The sequence below is a fragment of the Pongo abelii genome, chromosome 19 (genome assembly GCF_028885655.2).
Source record: "Pongo abelii isolate AG06213 chromosome 19, NHGRI_mPonAbe1-v2.0_pri, whole genome shotgun sequence".
Classification (NCBI taxonomy): domain Eukaryota; kingdom Metazoa; phylum Chordata; class Mammalia; order Primates; family Hominidae; genus Pongo; species Pongo abelii.
The window spans coordinates 52,121,147-52,143,299 of record NC_072004.2 but is presented as its reverse complement, the minus strand read 5'-3'; the positions used below and the strand labels follow the sequence as shown (position 1 = coordinate 52,143,299).

The window sequence follows — 22,153 nt, the reverse complement described above, 5'->3', positions numbered from 1 at the left end:
AATAGCAGAGAAGGTACAGTGGAATCCCACTTAACTAAAGCATGGATTTCCATCTACGAAATAGGTGGAAATAAACACCAATAGGTCCTCACCCATTATATATGTATGGAAACGTACAACAAAGTACACTTCCATCTCCTGCATCAAATGTGATGCTTCTTATTTGAATCACAGATTAAAGGTTAAAAAGATTACTCATGTTCACTAGCGTATATTAATTATAAAAATCACTTGGAGTTTTAAATTGTGTACTCCCAGACTGTCATATTATATTATATAGAGTCATATGCATAGGCACAATTTATGAGATAATATACTTTACATATGTTTGTATAAATATAGCTATATTCTAAAAGATCAAATACTAGTTGACTGAAGAATTTGTTTCCAGATTATCCTGAGGCACTTAATATGCCCAAAGCTTAGTGAAATCCTGAAGGTCAAATGATTCAATGAATTGTGCAAAATACAGACATTCAGGATGATGCTTCAGTGTAACAAGCTTTCCCATCTCCAGCACCAGTGAGTGATACTTAAGTTTCTGAATAGGAAAAAAGACAGACATATACAAAACTTGGGCTCTAAACCCTGAGACTCACTAGGGGAAGAAGGAGAAAAAGGAATATTCAATGATATAGTTTGAACTCCAGGATTAAGTCATGTAAAACTCACTAAAGGGCTGGGCTCACAGAATCTTCAATGAGAGAATTAGGTTCTAGAAGTCTGCACAATAATAAAATGCTCCCTTAGTATAGACCAGTTGCCCTGAATATTCCTGCACCATGAAAACAACTTGAGATAGTCACTTCTCCTTCAAGAACACAAGTCAGTTAAAAAATGACACATTAAAAAAAAAAAAAAATCCCCTCCCCTCAAAAAGAATCACACAGCCTTTAAATGCTAAGAAGGTAAAAAACGAAACACACACACACACACACACACACACAACATACACATGCATTACATATACATATACATATGTGTGTGTGTGCATATATATGTATATATATAAAAATATGTTTCTAACTATGCTTAAATCAGAAAAATCTCTTCAGATGCTGTTCAAGTGAAGGAAATTTTAGAAGTAAAGGGTAAATCCAGACCAGGAGCTTCCCTGAGTGAAGTTCTAGTAACTGGATCCTCTGCTGAATAAGACCTACAGATGTCAAATAAGTTGGAACTACAGTCCCCAGAAAAAAAATTTGGAAGTCTTGGGTAGAAGATCAAAAAGGAGATAATATACCTCAACTGATGCACACCTAGCAAGAAGGATGAAATAGGAAGTCACACAGATTAGGAATAAACTATTTAGTAATCTGCTTTTTAAAAAAATTATTGGAGTTTTTTTTTCCTAAAAATAGTCGAATTATACCAAAAAAGAGTAACCACATGTCAAACAATGCAAAGTCCTATGATGAATTAAAACAAAAACAAAAATGTACCAAATATGTTACTACAAAGCAACTGTTCAAGTGTGCTAAAAAACAGGTGTCTTCTCCCTTTTCAGAGGCTCCCCTAGTCATTTGTAATATATTTTGCCCACTTCTCTAAAAATCAAAACAGGTCCTAATAAGTAAGATACAGGTCTTCAATCCCAACAGCAACTAAGGGATTTTCCTGAAAAAAAACAAAAAAAACAAAAAAAACAAAAAAACAAATAAAAAAAACTCTGCTGCCAGTTTGCAGACAGAGTGCCATGTTTCACCCCAACCTATGGAGGCTAAATCACAGTCAAAAACAAACTGCGTGACTGGGAATTATAGTAAGAGGAGTTAAAAAACAAAAACAAGGGCAGGTGCAGCGGCTCACGCTTGTAATCCCAGCACTTTGGGAGGCCGAGGCAGGTAGATCACCTGAGGTCGGGAGTTGGAGACCAGCCTGACCAACACGGAGAAACCCCATCTCTACTAAAAAATCAAAATTAGTGGGGTGTGGTGGCGCACGCCTGTAATCCCAGCTAATCGGGAGGCTGAGGCAGGAGAATTGCTTGAACCTGGAAGGCAGAGGTTGTGTTGACCAAGATAGCGCCACTGCACTCCAGCCTGGGCAACAAGAGCAAAACTCTATCTCGAAAAAAAAAAAAAAAAAGCTGCAGGAATGGAATTCCACACACAATGAGATTGCAGTCTTGCTTTGATATTACAGCTTACTAAGACACTTCTAATGATGTGCTGGACAAACTCTGTCTACTTCAAAAACACCTAGCTAGGAATGCGAAGACCAAGTGCAAGGAAAGAAAACACAAAAAATTGGTTAAACAAAATACCGTGGCTCATGCCTGTAATCCCAGCACTTTGGGAGGCTGAGGCAGACGGATCAAGAGGTAATGAGATCGAAACCATCCTGGCTAACACGGTGAAACCCCATCTCTATTAAAAATACAAAAAATTAGCCGGGCGTCGTGGCAGGCACCTGTAGTCCCAGCTACTCGGGAGGGTGAGGCAGGAGAATCGCTTGAACTCAGGAGGGGGAGCTTGCAGTGAGCCCAGATCGTGCCACTGCACTCCAGCCTGGGCGACAGAGTGAGACTCTATCTAAAAAAAAAAAAACCTGTTTTCTCCCCCAATAATTTTTGGTCTGTACTAGGTATGGTGGCACATGCCTGTAGTCCCAGCTACTTGAGAGGCTGAAGCAGGAGAATTATTTGAGACCAGCCTAGGAACATGGCAAGACCCCATCTCTATGGGAGGGGGAAAAAAAAATTGGTTTGTTAACCTCAATTGGGAAAAATATAAAATTCTGTTTTGCATTGATAAGTAAAATATGTATGATTCATATGCCTTTTCTTTATTCTCACTGATTTTTAAAGCATGCATAAAATATTGTAGTGTAACATCTATAACATCAAGTGTGGATAATTCCTGTAACTACTAAGAATAAGCAACATAAGAATAATAATTTTTCCTCTCTCTACGAGCACTACCAGTAACCAAAAAAAAAAAAAAAAGAGGGCTCAATGTGACTGTCCTAATTAATTTTTGGTCTAAGTTGAACTGTCTAATATAGCAGCCATTAGCCACATGCAGCTAGGGTAGTACTTGGAATACGGCTAGTTTATATTGAGATATGCTGTAAGTATAGAATACATGCTAAATTTCAAAGATACCGTATGAATAAAAGAAAAAAATATTAACAATTGTTATTACATATTGAAATGGTATTTTAGATATAATGGGTTAAATAAGATGTTATCTGAATTAATTTTATCTGTTTCTTTTTACTCTTTTAAATGTGGCCAATAGAAAATTTTAAATAACATGTAGCTTGTATTATATTTCTATTTGACAGTACTGGTTTAGAAGTAGTAACTGTCAATTATAGCTGTTCATCAGAGCTCAGAGGAGCTTTTCAAAGTGGTCACCTGGACTCTAATCCAAAATGAATTGGGTCTTGAAAGTCAGGAGCCCAATATGTGTATTTTCAAATTACCCCTCAGATAATTCTGAGAATCATTAATCTAGAGGTTAGTGGACATAACTGAGCCTTACAGGACAGAGTGGAACAAATATTGGTAACCCTCTGTAACTTCTTTCTGTAGAATGAGAAACAATATGCTTTTTGCCTGCTTGATCAAAACAATAACACACAAAAAAAGTACTGGAGTTAGAAAAAGAAGAAAAGTACTTGGCTCAAAACTAGCTAAATCTAAAAGAGCTTAGATGTCTGTTTAAGATGAGCAGGCCTATTGTATAATAAAGACTTTGGCCACTGTCTCTGGTTCCTGGAAGAGAGACTAAATCCTTATAATTTCCCAAATAATAGGAGTGTCACTGTTATTTATAAGCCCCTTGGATCACACCCGAGTTTATGCTAAGAGATGAGATGACTCAGAAGGGGAGCTGGTCACTAGAAAGACCAACTATATGATTAGAGGGTTGAGGGCTTTCAGCCGGCTGGACCTCTGGGAGGGGAGATTGAGTTTAATCATGTAGGCTATGATTTAATCAAGCATGCCTACGTAATGAAGCCCCGATTCTGGACACTGAAGGTCAATGGAGCTTCTTGGTTGGTGAACACATGGATGTGCTGAGAGGGCTGATAAACTCTGATTCCACAGGGAACAAACAGGGAAGCTCCGTGTTTGAGACCATCCCACACTTCACCCTAAGCGTCTCGTGCTTTTGGCTGATCCTGACAATAAAACTGTAGTGCTTGAACTCTGTGAGTTGTTCTTCGGGAATTATCAAACTGAGAAAATTGAGGGGACCCTCAAATTTGTAGCCAGTTGGTCAGAAGTGCAAGTGGCCAGGGGACCCCACTTATGGCCCCATCTGAAGTAGAGACAATTTGGTGGTGGACTGAGCCCTTAGCCTGTGGCATCTGATCTAACTTCAGATGGCTAGTGTCAGAATTCAATTGCAGTACACCAGCTGGTGTCACAATAAGGTTATAAATCCAAATTTTAACAAAAACATTTGGGGGAAAAATATATTTTTTATATATATAAAATATATTTTTTTCATATATATTATAGATAATGTATTATGTATATAATCTTATAAAACTAAATTCAAGTAGTAAATCTGCAATAACTGAACAAGCTACACTCTGAAACTGAATACATCATTTTATGATCAAACCTGATCATTTGATCCTAAAGAAAAGAACTTAAGATCCAAAAAACATTAAAGCAATTTTAACATTTTTCTGGTTTTCACAAAGATGATTTTATTTTTCCTTTTTATTTTGCAATTATCTTCACCTTCACAGTTACACCAATAATAATGATGACCATAACAATAATAGTCCAGCAGGTTTAGAAGGGAGACTTCAGGGAGATTACAGGATTACTGTTATGTTCAAGTCTGATCTTTATCCACAGGCATGTCCAGATGTTGGGAGGGACAGGCATATAAGTTTTGTAACCACATTGAACTAACCAAGATTCACACTCTTGACATAGAAAGGTGAATAAGATTTCTTAACAAAGCAGTCAAGAAGAATTTCTCTCATTTTTCAGCCAACATTCCCTCACCAAACTGGACATATCCTCAAATAAAAAAAAGTAGGACAGGGAGAACAATTAAGAAAGACAAGGAGAGTGATGAGGAGGGAAGGAAATCAGAAGCGGCCCTGCAGCCTGACTACAAATCACTGCCCAAAGGGAAGAAGGAGAAAGCAGGAAGAAAAGGAGAACTGCCCTGAGAATTACAAAGAGCATTAAGTATAGCGTGTAGTTCTCTACAATTATTCAAGGAATGCAGGAAAAGAAAGAAGACTGAGTGCTGTGCCCATGTGTGCCATGAGTACTTTGCCGCTCACTGAAGGACAACCATTCGTTTCTAGAAAATGAGATTCTGAAATCCATGGAGGCAAAAATGTACCGAGAGATGCTTGCTAAATCAAGGATATATGCTTTTCTCTGCCAGCCATAAGGTATTTTCGAGGTAGAGAAGTGAAAGGATATTCTGAGACAAAGAAGAGAGGTACTTTTTCTGAAGATGCCTCTGCTCATCTGCCGACCTCTGCTGGATCAACAGTGGCATCCAGTGGCCAAAAGTCTCAGCACAGACTTCTTTGTCTCCAGAAAGGGTTTCTATTGCTTTGGGTGAAGTGGCAATTTAGAACAAAACCATTTCTGGTGTCTATAACTAAGGTTCCCCAAAGACACAGTACTTTGTAATACCAAGTGAAGAACCAAAGGCCATAAAGAAGAAATGGAGAGGGGCAGGTTAAGATTGGCTGTGGTATTTATATTTCCTGTGGTATTACTAAAAAGAATGAAAGCACAGGAGGGGATGAACCTATGTGTGGGTGGAATTCCTAGATTTTCATTGCCTTAGAATACTTTTTAAAAGATAGCCTATAAGATAAAGTATTTTCATTTTAAAACAAAAGCAATTCTGAAACAAAAATGTCCATATGTACATTTTATTTTTTAAAAGACACAGGAAGGGACAAATAATGTAATTATCATGGCTTAATTCAGTAATTTATTTGAGATTAAGAAGTTTGGTTCTGTAATGTAATTTTTAAAAACTGATTGAATTTCAACTGCTAAATTCAGGTTGTCTGTTTTAGGAAGATAATGAAACTGGCTCAGGTATAACCTCAACCCATAGCAAACATATAGAAAAGAAAAGCATTCCACCCAAAATATTTTTTTGGTCTAATTGCTGATTTAAATTGTTAAAAAGAGTGATTTTTCTGGCAAAGTTCTAGCAAGTAAAATGCTAGTAAATTCTTTCTAATTTTTTAAAAAAGAAAAACTATTTCCTCAGTGACATAATACAAGCAAGAACGAATGGAATAATCCTAAACTTTCATCTTACTTAGACCATAATTTTTCTCTTTAGATCAAAGAAGTGGGCACCAAAAGGCTCTTCTCTTATGGTTCATATTGTTCATTTTTTGCCCTACATTTCTAACTAAAAAAACATGGAATTGTCATACACATTACTCCCCTTGATTCTCATGGTATACCCCTGGCTGGCTCGGGTACACATACCACTTCAAACTCACCTGTTTGGATGAGATGTGGGCAGCATGAACTGGAATTCCACCACACAGGTGTTGTCCTTAAGCTGGCGGTGTTGTACACTGTTAAGTTCGTAGGCAATATAAGCCCTTCGAACATACACCTGGTTCAAAAGAAACCCTCAGTAAATAAATTTCAAAAACAGAAATTAAGAAAATAGCCCAGAAAAAGAGTCTTGAAACGAGGTATCTGAGGCAGAAGGTGCTCTGTGGGAAGAGAAGTCCCAAGGCCCTATGTATACGTACATATCTTGCTTTAATTAATAAAGCTGGAGTCTTAATACTATAACCACGACTACTAATGAAAACAAAACTAGGCTGCCTCTGCTGGACACCTATGTGCACTGTAAACCTTCTTCCACACTAACCTAAACCCTGGAGAAGATTTAATCTTTAGCAAAAGACAGCATATAGAACTACAACTGTTAATCTATTAAGCATGGTCATTTCAACAGAAGATTAAGCAGTGAGAAAAATGAGAGGTGCTGATTTTGAGCCACTTACAGAGTGAAAATAGAAGACACAAGCAATCACAGTACAGTTCAACTCTTTTACTATCTCATGTCTTTGTTTTAATGTCCTCCCCGACTTCTCTACCCGCTCAAAATCAGTTTTCAGCAAACCCTGATCAAAAGCAGTAAGGCATAAGCAGTAAGACATAATTTGACATATAATATCTCAAATACACAAACTTGACTCAAGGGTTAAAGGAACAGCAATAAAATAAAATAAAAATAAATTTAAATTAAAAAAAGAAACAGCAATAGGCTACATCTCTGCAAAAACTGTCAGTCCAACCTCACACATTTCACAGCAAATTTGCCATGCACATAAAATGCTACCTGAGATTCTATGGCACGGGAAGTATATAAGGAAGCTTCTCATTAAATGACATGAAAACACTACAAAACACTTAAATGCTTTATAACTTTTGGCGTTTACTGAGTAGGATAATTTACACTCTACCACAGAGTACAAATAAAAAGTAACACAAAAGAGCTGGCAACAGACTACCGTGATGTTACATTACATAAAATCATCTAAAACACTCTTTTTCCCCATCTTCAAAAAACATCTATTTGGCAACTTTACAGTGGTATTCAGGGCCTGCAATTTTTGTGCTTAATGAGGTAGTGTGCTGTAGCGGAAACAGAAGTCTTTGGAGTCAGATTAGCCTGGGTTCAAATGCAAACTCTTCCACTTATTATCTATGTTATTTTGGACAAATCACTTAACCTCTCAGAGTCTCACTTTCTTCTTACTTCCTAAAGTAACTGTAGGATTAAATGAGAAAGATAAAATACCTAAAACACAGTTCATTAAATGCTATTACTTTCTTTCCTTTGAGGAAGTATTTCATAAGAGCTGCTTGACAATCCAAAACATAACTAAAATCAATTTTAATTTGGCCCAAATCACACAATGGTAAGATGACACATGCTCTGATCAGCCATGTATTTTCGCTTTTTGTGTTACAAGGAATCCTAACTCATTATGAAATGGGAGAATTCAAATACCTGGAAAATAGAAACTACTGAAAAATGCTGGCAGCTATTTTCCTGTGATTGGAACCTAGAAGCTGGTGACGAGTTCAGATGAAACACTTGAGCAAAGTATCTGAGTAAGCACGTACTGTTTCAGAGGAAAAGAGACTAACTACCCTTAAGAACCAACCTTAAGGCCAGAGAACTAGAACTGACATGGCAGCCAAATAGACAGAAGAAAGCAGCTAGAAACAAAGGAAAAGGTCATGTCCCATTACCATAAATACTTACCTCCAGAGCTGCCATCCTCACTACTTGGTTGCTGTGATAGAAGAAGTTTGGTAGGACATCAAAAATAGATGTTTCTGATAGGATGAGTTTCTAGAAGATACAAAGACAGGCTTAAGCCTTACATCAAAAGGAGAACAATTTCAATGGACACTATTTGGCATTTGAAGCATTTAGTGAAACCTAAGAATTTTGTCTCTGAATGCCATAATCTCTCTGTGCCCCAGCTTCCTGAGCTACAAAATGGAGAGAATAAAATACCTATCCTCATAGGGCCGTTGTATTATATGAGTAAATACATGTAAAATTCTTAGAATACTGAATTAACAATGCATTATTTGTATGCTAATATAAGTGTTTATGACTATTATTCTTTTCTGACATTTATCTGAACTCTCTAAATATTGTCTTCACCAGGCATGGTGGCTCACGCCTATAATCCCAGCACTTTAGGAGGCCAAGGCGGGCAGATCACTTGAGGTCAGGAGTTCGAGACCAGCCTGGCCAACATGGCGAAACCCTGTCTCTGTTAAAAATACAAAAATTAGCCGGGCATGGTAGTGAGTGCCTGTAATCCCAGCTACTCTGGAGGCCAAGGCACAAGAATCACTTGAACTCAGGAGGTGGAGGTGCAGTGAGCCGAGATTATGCCACTGCACTCCAGCCTGGGCAACAGAGTGAGACTCTGTCTCAGAAAAATTAAATAAAATAAATATTGTCTCAATACTCCACTATGGTAAACCCTAGATTTGAACCCCAGTTGAAACCCTAGATTTCAGCTATTAACCAAATAAGAAAAAACATCCTTTCTTCCCCTCTAGATTCCCCAGGAAGAAATGTTACAGAAAGTCTAAAGATTCCCCTGGGCCAGATATAACAATGGTATCCTTGTTCCCAGGTAGAAAAATATAAAGTCATTCCTGAAAAGATAATGTTTAAAAAATAATTGCGGTGGTCCTTCTGATTAGTAGTAAAATTAGCCAATAATCTCTTAAAGATGGGCTTTTTATAAAGCTTAATAATAAGCATTAACATAAAATTAAAATTAAACGATACTTAAATAGCTTTGCCTCCAGAAGAGTAACAACTACCTATGTACACATCTGATTCAAATATCATAAATCATCAGAGAAATGTGTGTGTGTATATATATATATATCAGAAATCAACCAGCCTTGTCATTTAATTCTGGCCTAGAATACTTTCTAGGTAAAGTACAAAGATAAAGACTTCAATAGGACACTTCTATCAAGGCAGGCCTATTTGATTTTTAAGCTAAACCACAATTCTAACAGTATTTGTATGAAAAAAAATTCATAAGTATAAATCATTTTAGAAAGTCAAGGTATGAAACTCCATTACATGGAAAATCAAAATTAATTAATTGATTAATTATTTAAACTATGCTTGAGAATAAAGGAGGTAAGAGTCCAGATAGGCAGGAAAGGGCTATATGTATATATATATATATATATACCTGCAGGTTCTCAATGCAAAATTGATGTCCATACATGTCAATAGCTGATAGGAAGATAGACTCTACTTGGTTATGGCGAAGCTCATATGATGGCAAATGGGAGGCAATAAGAACCTAGAGTGAGAACAAAATAGGAGGCACACGTTCCTCAGGGAGTGATTATTCTAGACTCCTATTAGGCAGCTCTGATACAAAAGCAATAAATATAAATCTGTAAGTGCAGGCATCACAGATAAAACAGAGACCAAGTAAAACAACTTCTAGGTCCTGTAACATAAAGCCAGTGCCACCAAATACTGAATCTCAGTTGACTCTCACCATGATTTGCATTGTGGCCAATTTCCCATGATGGATAGGGGGAAGGGAGAGAACACAGCTTCCATCAAGTTCCATCAGTGTATATGATTTACCATTGCAAAGCTGCTGGTCCTAGGGACTGCATGACTAGCTGTTAATTGGGAATCAGGTCTGGCAGGGAGCAGCTGTGGGGAAGGTAGATGCAGCAGAGCTAGCCTTTTACAACTCTGAAGTAGAAAGAAAGACTAGGGAAAGCTGCTTTGACAGCCCCAGGTACTCAGCACCAAGGAGAACGCGTCAGGAAGTAACACCAGTGCGTGTGAGGGGCAGAGAGAGTGAAAGCAGTGTCACAAACAAACAAACAGTGACACGGTAGGATCTGAATACCCTCAGCAGGTCACTGAGAGGTTCAATAGCTTTGAGTAGTTCACTGACATGGATACAATTGTAGAGAAAGCAGAAGGTCACTGAACAGCTTCAAATGCTGCTTCCTTGTCAATGCCCATGCACTGAAACACAAAGGGAGTGCCAACTCTTGGCTTCCCTGCTGAAACCTTTTGGAATGGAAATGAAGACTGCAGGGTGAAACTAACTGGACTTCTCTGGGATTGTTCTGATTGCTACCGCCTAAGATTCATTTCATTGTCTTTCTGCTTTCCACACTTGATTATTTCCTGTACACTTGGAAGTTTTCATCTGCTTCTAAGCTCCCTTTGGGAAGTAAGAAATATTGAGTTTATTTTCTTCCCTGAGTGTCCTTTCCTCCACCTGACCCTGGTTTACTATCACAGGGCTACTAGGGAGGGAAGGGAATGATACCAGGATTTTTTAATGGGGAAAGGGCTTCTATTTTAAAGAGACGCAGCATTAATCTTTTCCTTTCTCTTTAAAAAACATACCACATGAAAACATTTGTTCTGAGGAAAATGTGACACATATATAGAAAATAACATGTTCTTTGTAAAGTGATTAAGCAAAAATTCATTGTGTCTAGGACTGCCTGATCTATGAAAGCCATCCCTCCTTTAAGAAAACCAACAAATGTCCTTACCTGGCGTGCTCGAAGTGCTACTTTGGCATTGGTGGTCTTACTGAGTTGAGTTAGCTCTGTGAGAATATTCAGCAGCTCATCAGTGAGAGTAGGGTCCCGGCCACACAACTGATCCTAATTGTTAATGTAAAAAAGAACATAGATAGCCATATTAAAAAGAACAGGTGGATAGGATTTTAAAATAGAGAAAAGGAATGAAAACAAAGTAAACCCAGCTGGATTAATAAGAAAATGCAAACTTCCTATTATTTTTACCCTAAACAACGTGGTAAAGAAGATCCCAGAGGAAGTTTGGCTAAGGAGAGGCAGCCCAAATCCCTCATTCAAAATTCCTAATGTATTTCCTTATAAATCAACACTATACTTTTAACACGCAGAAGGAATCATTAGAGACCACTAAAAGGGGCCAAGGGGATTCTGAGTAAGAAATAATACATATGTCTCAGTTTTAAGAGAAAGTTTTAAATAACAGGGACTAAAGGCCTTCCTGTTTCCCCTCCCACTTTTGGAAAGAAGGTAGATATAAGGCAAAAAGAACCACCCCAGTGGTTTTGATCTCATAAACCAAATTTTCAGCAACCCAGGAGGATGCAAAACAGAAACACAAGAATAAATTATTTATTTATAAACACACAGTAACTAAAACACCATCTCATATGTTGGCAATTCTGCATCCCAAATCATTTCTCTTCTTCCTGTACCAAGAATCATTCCATGATACTTAAACATGTGAATCCTTAGCTGAATTAGAGGAAAAAAACAGGCTCCTACTATAGAAACCATGGTTTATTCAGTATTGGGTCCTTCCTCTTCTAAGAAGTAAAAAATGTTAAGAAAATAATCCCAATCATATTCTGAGAGAAATATTCTTACTGGAGTCCAGTGGAATATCAGTTTATTCCCTAAATTCATCCATTATCCATGCAATTTCCATCTAAGCTGAAAAAACTGTAAATGCAGTTTTTATAAATGTCTGTCCTTTTTGAATTTTACAGAGCTACTGGTAGTAGTAATTATTAACACCACACCATATAAAATATATCCATTTAGATATCACTACCTCTACTTGGAGTTTTAGATAATTGCCTTGGCTGGGCAGGGTGGCTCACATCTGTAATCCCAGCATTTTGGGAGGTCAAGACAGGAGGACTGCTTGAGCCCAGGAGTTCAAGACCAGCCTAGGCAACATGGTGAGACCCCATCTCTAAAAATAAAAAATAAAAATAAATAAAATAAAAAATTTTTAGGCTGGGCGCTGTGGCTCACACCTATAGTCTCAGCACTTTGGGAGGCCGAGGTGGGCGGATCATGAGGTCAAGACCATCCTGGCTAACACGGTGAAACCCCGTCTCTACTAAAAATACAAAAAATTAGCCAGGCATGGTGGCGGGCGCCTGTAGTCCCAGCTACTCGGGAGACTGAGGCAGGAGAATGGCGTGAACCCGGGAGGCGGACCTTGCAGGGAGCTGAGATTGCGCCACTGCACTCCAGCCTGGGCAACAGAGCGAGACTCCGTCTCAAAAAAAAAAAAAAAAAATTAAGAATTGCCTTTGTATTTTAATAAATATTTATTCTCCCCCTACTACCAATGGGACATGAAAGAAGACCCAAAGGGCCTGCTTGTTGCTGCATGTTAATCTTCTCCCTACTTTGATTATCAGCCCTTTTCTTGAAGAATTTCTATTTCATACTTAACCTTCCCCATCTCAGGGATACTCTTTATAGACTTTTATCACAGAAGTATAAATAAATGCAGTATAAATAAAAGACATGCTTTTTCCAACACCCCTACCTTCCACATCACAAGGTAAATACTTTTGAAATACTCAATGCCATTATGCTGGGAAGGTTTCTCAAACCTTTTTTTTTTTTTTAAGAAAATGATAGAATGAGATTCTGGTTCCCTAATCCACCAATCAGAGGTCTGGTCTGACTGTCCAGAGTCATAAAACATATGATGGGATTTATAATTAAGGAAGTGCAAGTACTGTTTTCACCCATTTAACCCAGATAATTCACTCATCTGAGTGAGAAAAATAAAAGCTGCTATTAAAGTGAAGATAAACCCAGAGGTTCTACTGAACAGGTAGTACAGATTAGAGAATCTGTTCTACCTATCCTAGGCATAAAAGCAAACAGGAGAAAGAAAATGCAAGTAAGTCTCACCTTTTGCTGAGAACTAATGAGCAAAACAGAATTTCAAAGGAATATGTAAAACTACCAGAAACAGGACCATCGAAAGACAGAAGGAAAGAACTGATAGATAACAGTAGGTAGGGAAACCAACATAATTTTTTCCTACCTAAGTCCCTTTCCTAATGTGCTTAATAGAGCAAACATACTCCTTTCCGAGGTACTTACTAAAATCATTGGAATGACCCACCAAAATGCCTAAAAACATAAGAAGTGTACTGGGTAATGCCACAACTCACCTCCTCTGTACAAAGCCAGACTAAAGTCTCAACATTAAAAACAAAAGCCAACATGACAAAATAAGAACACTAGGGCCGGGCGCGGTGGCTCACGCCTGTAATCCCAGCACTTCGGGAGGCCGAGGAGGGCGGATCGCGAGGTCAGGAGATCGAGACCATCCTGGAGAACACGGTTGAAACCCCGTCTCTATTAAAAATACAAAAAAATTAGCCGGGCGTGGTGGTGGGCGCCTGTAGTCCCAGCTACTCGGGAGGCTGAGGCAGGAGAATGGCGTGAACCCGGGAGGGGGAGCTTGCAGTGAGCCGAGGTCGCGCCACTGCACTCCAGCTTGGGCGACAGAGGAAGACTCCGTCTCAAAAAGAAAAAAAAAAAAAAGAACACTAATCACCTCCGCAACCTGTATCAGATTTGATATGGAATGCATTCCCTTTAAAGGAAATATAGGTTTACCTTTAGAGATTAAACTAAAATTTTTAAAAATGGAATTATCCTCTTGCATAGTTACAGATCATGGTTTTTTGTTTTTTTTTTTTAGACGGAGTCTCGCTCTGTTGCCCAGGCTGGAGTGCAGTGGCGCGATCTCGGCTCACTGCAAGGTCCGCCTCCGGGGTTCACGCCATTCTCCTGCCTCAGCCTCCCGAGCAGCTGGGACTACAGGCGCCCGCCACCATGCCCGGCTAATTTTTTGTGTTTTTAGTAGAGATGGGGTTTCACTGTGTTAACCAGGATGGTTTTGATCTCCTGACCTTGTGATCCGCCCGCCTCGGCCTCCCAAAGTGCTGGGATTACAGGTGTGAGCCGCCGCGCCTTGCAGTTACAGATAATGTTCTAACTTAAAAGACAAAACAAAGCAAAACACGCAAAACCACTTTTTTTAAAAAACCACTTTTTTATTTTATCTTTCCACTATGAGAGAAAGGCAGCAAAAAAGCACTTCAGGAAAAAGCAACAGTATGTGTAAGAAAAGCGAACTATGGAGATTAGAAAAAATAAATGTGGGCCGGGCGTGGTGGCTCACGCCTGTAATCCCAGCACTTTGGGAGGCCGAGGCGGGTGGATTACCTGAGGTCAGTTCCAGACCAGCCTGACCAACATGATGAAACCCCATCTCTACTAAATACAAAAAAACTAGCTGGGCGTGGTGGCGCATGCCTGTCATCCCAGCTACTTGGGAGGCTGAGGCCGGAGAACTGCCCGGGAGGTGGAGGTTGCAGTGAGCTGAGATTGCATCATTGCACTCTAGCTTGGGCAATAAGTGAAATTCCGTCTCAAAATAAAATAAAATAAAATAAAAATAAATAAATAAGGCCGGGTGCGGTGGCTCACACCTGTAATCCCAGCACTTTGGGAGGCCAAGGTGGGTGGATCACCTGAGGTCAGGCGTTCAAGACCAGCCTGACCAACATGGAGAAACCCCGTCTCTACTAAAAATACAAAATTAACTGGGCGCAGTGGTGCATGCCTGTTATCCCAGCTACTCAGGAGGCTGAGGCAGGAGAATTGCTTGAACCCAGGAGGCAGAGGTTGTGGTGAGCCAAGATCGCGCCATTGCACTCCAGCCTGGGCAATAAGAGCGAAACTCCATCTCAAAAAAAAAAAAAATAAATAAATAAATAAGTGCGAAGTAATTATCAAACACTATGAATTAACCACTATTTTCATTAGTCTATTCTGACTTGGAAGTTTTCCATTCAAATATTTTCTCCACTGTCATCATTAATACTTAGAAAAAAATTGGCAACAGAAAATTATGTATAGAATAACTTCCTCAACCCTGTCTTGTCCCTGACCTAGACACAGGATTCAGGTTCTGCAAGAAAACATCAGGGTTTTTCAGAACCACCTATCTTAAGATGCCAACTAACATCCAATAGGAAGTTTATTACCCTCTGTCCTAGAGACAGGCTTCTTTTGGGCAACTGGAGAAACCAACATCACCATCTAATCCTGGTGAACATTTTGTAAGGATACCTTTAGATGGTGTCTAGGTCAGCAGATGTGTTTAGTCAACATAAAAAGGTTTGTTTAAAGAGCCAACCTGCTGATTTTGGGATTACAGGTCACTTGCAAAAATCTGGCGTCCCAATCCACCAACCAAAGGTCTGTTCCAACTGTCCAGAGTCATAAAACGAAGTGAAAATTATTATTCAGCCATACTGGTACAAAACAGTTATTTCTTGCTTTTACTTTTGACCTAGATGGTAGCTAACTATAGGAAATAGTTCGAATTTGCAGAAATACAACAAACATGATAAAATGTTAAACCCATAGCCAAGGCTGGGCACAGTGGCTCATGCCTGTAGTCCCAGCATTTTGGGAGGCCAAGACTGTTTGAGCACAGAAGTTTGACAGCAGCCCAGGCAACACAGTGAGACCACATCTTTAATTAAAAAAAAAAAAAAAAAGCATAGCCAAAGTTACATAGTTGACTGACAGAAGAAACCAACATAGTCCAACTTGATCTTAGAAGGCAATTCAAAACGAAAAGAATGTGACCTTATGTGTAATGTCCTCAAGACATTAACTATTGTTCAGCCGGGTAGGCACTAAACCCAGTATCAGCAACGAACTGGTAGCTTCTTCTAGTTATATCTGCACTTTTTGACATCCCAAAAAATGTCATAGGGTAAGTTTAACAATTGTTAATATCACCCTTAATCAGTGAACGTGGAATCACTGAGAAAGACTTTTCTTCTTTATTTACATATTGGACAAAATTATTTGCAGTCAGGTTAAGTGGAGGAAGGAAAGGTGCTGATCAGCATCATAAATTCTCCCCATCTAAACCAAATCAGGGGTTCATAGGCATGGTATTACTCATACAGAAGCATGGTTTATAGCATGTTCATGTGGACCATATCAAAAATAAGTTACAAGCAGTGAGGGGAAGACTACTTACCATCAAGGTGGCTAGAAGATATGTACATTGCCATCTAGACAGCTATGAAGATGTTGATACTTTGTATTTGTACCAATTAGCTTAATCTGGCTAAAGATTAAAGAGTTCCTTAAATATCTCTAAGCAAACATAAACAATGTTCTGAGTTCTAAGCTTTTTCCTATAAAGTTAAATTTAAGAAATAAGAAGAGCTTTCAAAAAATAAATGTACTATTGGTCTTCCAGACTTTGTGTTAAATTGTGTTACAATGTCCCTTTAAATGGAGGAAACCTGCTAGGACTTTAGCCTTTTACCTGCTACTTTGCTTTCCAGACAGAGTTAAAGATTACCAGAAATCTGCCTGACAGTCCATGAGGCAAGTTACCACTGGGCAAGTTATGCTAACACCTGGAGAGGATAAAGGTACCTCTTTACTAGAGCAACGCATATCCCATGACATTGACTCATGGAAGCCTGATTTTCTTGATACCTCCCTCCCTGTATGTTCAAAAGCCCCAAAAATCATCATCTAGCTCAGCAAAGCATACTATCAACATTCCTACTTCTAGAAAGCAGAGAATGGAATACTGGGCACATAACCATCAATCAGGAAGACAAGATATGCAAAGAAAGGGGAACCAGCAGAGAACACAAGCTGGGGGAGTCGAAGTGCTACCATGTGCAGGTGACATCTGTAAAAGACACTAAGATCCGAGGAAAGAATAATCCAAACAACCAAAATGGCTCTTACCAGCTACTACCATTAATGCAGACGTGGGAGAGGAGGAGGGAGAGGAAGAAGGAAGGGGGAGCAGCTAAGCCTTGTCAAAGAGGAAAAGAGGAAGACATGTCTGGCATTCAGTAACATCAGATCAGAAAAGAGCACCGTCTTGAGCTTTTACCCATGTTCCATAAGTCACTGCTAGCTGGCCCTGAGCTTGATCATATCATTAACTTCTTGATTTCCAAATCTCTAAGATGAAAGGAAAACAACTGATATTTGAAAAGAAATTAGTGACATGAAAGCTTACAGATCCTCTTATGTTTACTGGGTCTCATTTTGTTTTTGTTTTTTTTAAAGAAAAATGTAATGACACCAAAATAAAGAAAAGGACAAATATGGCTTCCTGGTTCACATGTTCAACCGTCCTTCTCCTCCTCCTCCTCCTCCTCCTCTTCCCGTCCCCCTTGTCCTCCTCCTCCTCCATCCTATTCACCCAAACTCAAACTCTGAAACAGCTCCTTTCTCTAAAGAGCTCAGCCTGTTGGAAAGAAAGTTTGGGTACTATCCATGCAGGTAAGAAGTAATCAGGATGACAAGGTGGGAGAAAAAAAGAACAGCGTGGAAAGTCAGAGTCCCATTGGCTTCTGCCTGTCCTGACGGGCAAAAGCAGAAAGCAAAGCCTCAAACCAGTTCTCTGACAGGGCCCAATGCCTCTGCAGCACCCCCCGTGTAATTACACACTTGAGTGACTGGACTCTGAAGAAAATTGAAGGCCTGAGCTCCGAACAGCTGCCATTTTCTCTCTCCATCACACCAGCGTGATTACTTGAGAAATGAACAGCCCCGGCTCAAAGCTACTCCAGAATTCTCAGAGGAAATATGGCTCCGTGTTCCAATAATGAGATTCTTAAGGCAAGCGTTACTTACAATCACTCCGCAAAAGGAGCGAGCTGAGCCCCTATATCTTACAAATTAGAATTTAAGAAACCCAGCGACAGTCTTGGACAATCATTACTCTTCTGCTGCTCCAAGGATTCTAGGCTTTGGTCTATTTTTAGTGCAGAAAACTGTTAAGTTCTTAAAAACGTAATCACAATAAAAAGAAAAACTCACCATAATTAGCTTCCTATAAAGGCAAATTCCACCCCATTCTAGGTCCAAACTGACAGATTCTTCTACCCTCCTCATAATTACCCTTTTCTGACAGAAAGTCTTGGCTTTATCCAAATGAGATTTAACAATCCTTTCATTAAATTAAAAAAAAAAATCTAAATAGTCTTTCTTCCTTCTTTTGACTGACAAAAAAAATTAGCAAGTTGCCATAGATTATATCATTTCTTAGCTGAAACCTGTTCGCTTGGGGGAAGTTGAAGTATTACATTGTACTGATATATATATTTTTCCCTCTCAAATGCATCTTCTCGTTTCCCCACCATCTAGCCATTCTAGGGTAGCAAAGGCAATGAACTCTCCCTACAATTACATATTTTTTAAAGTGGCTATTCTAAAAAATGTTATATGATTTAGAGTTAACCAGCTAGGCAGATAACTGAATGAGTGGCACTCTTGTTAATCAGAGGTGTATGGTAGATAGTTTCCCTTCATTCCGAAGTAAGAAATAAAAAATAGCTATGAAGATGTATGTTTTTTTCCTCCATGAAAAAATGATGTAATTAATGTACCAAGAATCCCAATTCCACAAAGAGACAAAAAAGAAAACTCCAGGAGTGAAAAGGCACTATAGTCCCCAAAAAGACAGGCATGCAGCAAGCAAGGCAAATGCTCAGGACCATGGGGTGAGGGACTCTAGGAATAGTCCTACTGTACTAATTCCTACAACTAACTCAACCAGAATGAGCTAGGAGTGAAGGACTTGCAAGTCATCTTTAAAAATCCTTCAGCCCACAAAAATTCCACCCACTGGCCAAATGCACATTAGCTCTCATCAAACTTACCAGGCTCACTCCCTATTCCTATTTCCTACTAATTCTTATTTTACTAAGTTATGGGGAAAAAAAATCATACATTTACTACCAATACAATAATCCGAGCTTAGATTTTCAATGTAAATAAAAAGGGACCAATGAAGATGCAGAATACATTTAAATTTCTCTGGTCAGGGAGGGGGAGTGCTGGATTTCTAATTTTTTTTTTTTTTCAAGTTTGACATGAGAGCCATTGCTTGTATCTACGGAACAAGAGTTAAAATTAGAATATATTGGCTAAATAAGATGAAATTTTAAAGCTGCTGTCATGATGACCACAGGAATGGCGAAGCACGGGGCATTTCTAAACAGAGTTAGGAGGTATAAGTTCCTGTGAATGAGTATATGCATAATGGCCAGAAGAGTCATTTTCTCACTAAAGCAGGTTCCTTCAGACCAAGGACAAAGATGTGAGAAACTGTTAATCCACAGCTCAAGCCCCACTCATCCCATAATTATAAAAGGCAGTAGTTTTTTTCTCTGGCCATAGCCATCAAAAGGAAAAAATACTTTTTGCATATCACTGACGGTCCTTACAAGTTCTGAAAAATGGTACTCACAATAAGCATTGTGACCAGAAGATTCTTCTTGGTGACTTGAGCGTGAGAGAAGATGTAGTTCAGTACAGTGTTCATGTCACTTTTATTCTCTTCCCGGAGGGCGAATACACATTTGTCATAGTGACCTGCACACCATGAAAAGAACTGGTTCTCACCCATGTATAAATGTTCACATTTACATGCTATTTGTTTTGTACTGTCTATAATTTATGAGATGAGCAGTGAGAAGAAACATCATAAGGATTTTCTTGGATGGATTTGTACAGAAACTGGCAATGCGATTTAGTAAAAGGAACACTGGACTAGGAGTCAGGCAATTTGGATATAAGATCTGGGTTCAAGGCCTAGTTCTATTAGCAATTTACTGTGTGCTCCTGGGCAAATCATTTTACCTCTCTGGGCCTCAATTTTCATTAAATTTTTTAAAAATTGGGGAGGTGGGTGTGCCTTAAAGACTGAAAGACTGGGAATAACTCAAACCCCAATCTTACTCTAAACTCTCTCATGATTTCTTTAGAAGAGAAATTTCTGCTGTTTAAAAAGAAATGTAAATATCATTAAACTTAATGATCTTTAAGGTCTCCCCCAGAGCTTGAGATTCTGATTCCATGTTTGACTTGCAGAAAATAGTTGACCCTAACCAGTAGGAACAGTTTTAGCTCAAAAAATAAAACCACATCAAACTTAGCAATATCCATGAGAAGTGTGACTGCTACCCCTGGAATCAACATTTTCTTCTGTTAGTCCCTGAAACAGCTAAGCAATGCCTAGGAACGCCAAATCCAACCCAAGGTATAGATCAAGGAGAACCTTGCATTAAGTCAAAAGGTCTGTAGGGAGACTAAAGTTATGCATATTTTCACTTGCCTTCCATAAGGCCACCAGGGGCAGGTTAGTTCTGAGTAGGAAAGCTATGTTTTACAACAGAAGCATAAGCCTCTGGTACACTGTAGTGATATCTGCCATGGGATATAAGTAATATTCAGTTCTTTAGAAAACAGCTTACCTCAGAATTAAATTTCCAAGTAAAGAGGAATTAGTGTTTGAATATTCTCAAGGGTCAGAATTTTATGAAATCACGAACACAGTAAAGGATTATCACCTCAGTTCAGATTCCATGTTAAGTTACAAGTCAGAATAGTGACGTTCAACTGCATTATCGTGGTTTCCTAGAACATTGAGTACACTGGACCAGTGTAACCAGGCTTTTAATTATTCTAAATATTAGAGATTGACATAAGCAATTTTTTTCCAAATAAAATTATATTTGAAAAACAATGGACTATAATATCGAGAGAGCTGCCAATTTCATAAAAGACACATTTAGACCAAAAGGGAAGCTGTTTAAAAATTAGCTGTCGTGTATTAATATTTTTCTCTACCAAGACTTAGCTTTGAAGTGACAACACAAATAAACTTTGGCAATAGGACCAGGGGAAATAAAAAGAACACATTTACCCGGGGTGAGGGGAGACATTAACAGAAAGAAAGCAATGATACTTTCTTGTTTTTTTTTTTTACTTAGAAGATCCTGCATACCAAGACACTCTTTTTTTAAAACATTTAATTGGCTGGGCACGGTGGCTCACCCCTGTAATCCTAGCACTTTGGGCAGCCAAGGCGGGTGGATCACTTGAGGTCAGGCGTTTGAGACCAGCCTGGCCAACAGGGTGAAAACCCATCTCTACTAAAAATACAAAAATTAGCCAGGCATGGTGGTACACACCTATAATCCCAGCTACACAGGAGGCTGAGGCAGAAGAATCGCTTGAACCCAGGAGGCGAAAGTTGCAGTGAGCGGAGACTGCACCACTGCACTCCAACTTGGGTGTCAGAGTGAGACTCCATCTCAAAAAATAAAGAACAACACACACAAAACAAAAAACAAAACAAAACAGTTTAATTATGAAATATATATACAGAAGAATATATAGAATATATGGTATCAGTTGAAATAAACACCCATGTGTTATTTTAAAGCTATTAAATTTTAATAGAACATCTCTAGTATCTTTGAAGACCCCTGCGTACCCCTCCTCAGAAACAACTACTAAGCTGAATTTTATGTTAATTATTCTTTTGTTTTTCTTAACTTTTATCACCAATGTACGTATAGCTTAATTTTCCTGGTTTTTGAACCTGAAAAAAATGGCATCACTTTACCATTTCTTTTCCTTAACATTGTATTTTTGAGATTCATCCTTTTGTTCAGTGTGTATGCCTTGGTGCATCCGTTTCCACTGCTGCATAGTAATCCATGGTAGGAATATACCAGACTTCAATGATCCACTGTACCTATGTATATTTAGATTGTTTCTTGTCTTTTTTGAGATTATGAACAGTGCTGTCACAAATACTCCTGTATATGTCTCCTAGTAAACATGTAATAGTTTCTCTAGAGTATATTTTCTAGGAGTAAAATTACTAGGTTAAAGAATACAAATAAGTTCAACTTTATTAGGTACTGACCAACTGTTACCAAAGTGGTATACCAATTT

At 38.7% G+C, this 22,153-nt stretch overlaps 1 protein-coding gene across 14 annotated transcripts in view; it reads right to left on the bottom strand.

Moving 5' to 3' along the window:
- ACACA (acetyl-CoA carboxylase alpha) overlaps positions 1–22,153 on the bottom strand; it is a 335,341-nt gene that overhangs the window by 133,451 nt on the left and 179,737 nt on the right. For all 14 annotated transcript variants that reach the window (XM_024234623.3, XM_054536750.2, XM_054536755.2 and 11 more), the window contains 5 exons: positions 19,656–19,780; positions 11,075–11,188; positions 9,727–9,840; positions 8,253–8,342; positions 6,463–6,581 (listed from right to left, as the gene is read on the bottom strand). In XM_024234623.3, coding sequence (XP_024090391.1) covers positions 6,463–6,581; positions 8,253–8,342; positions 9,727–9,840; positions 11,075–11,188; positions 19,656–19,780 — 562 coding nt within the window. The remainder of the gene's footprint in view (positions 1–6,462; positions 6,582–8,252; positions 8,343–9,726; positions 9,841–11,074; positions 11,189–19,655; positions 19,781–22,153) is intronic.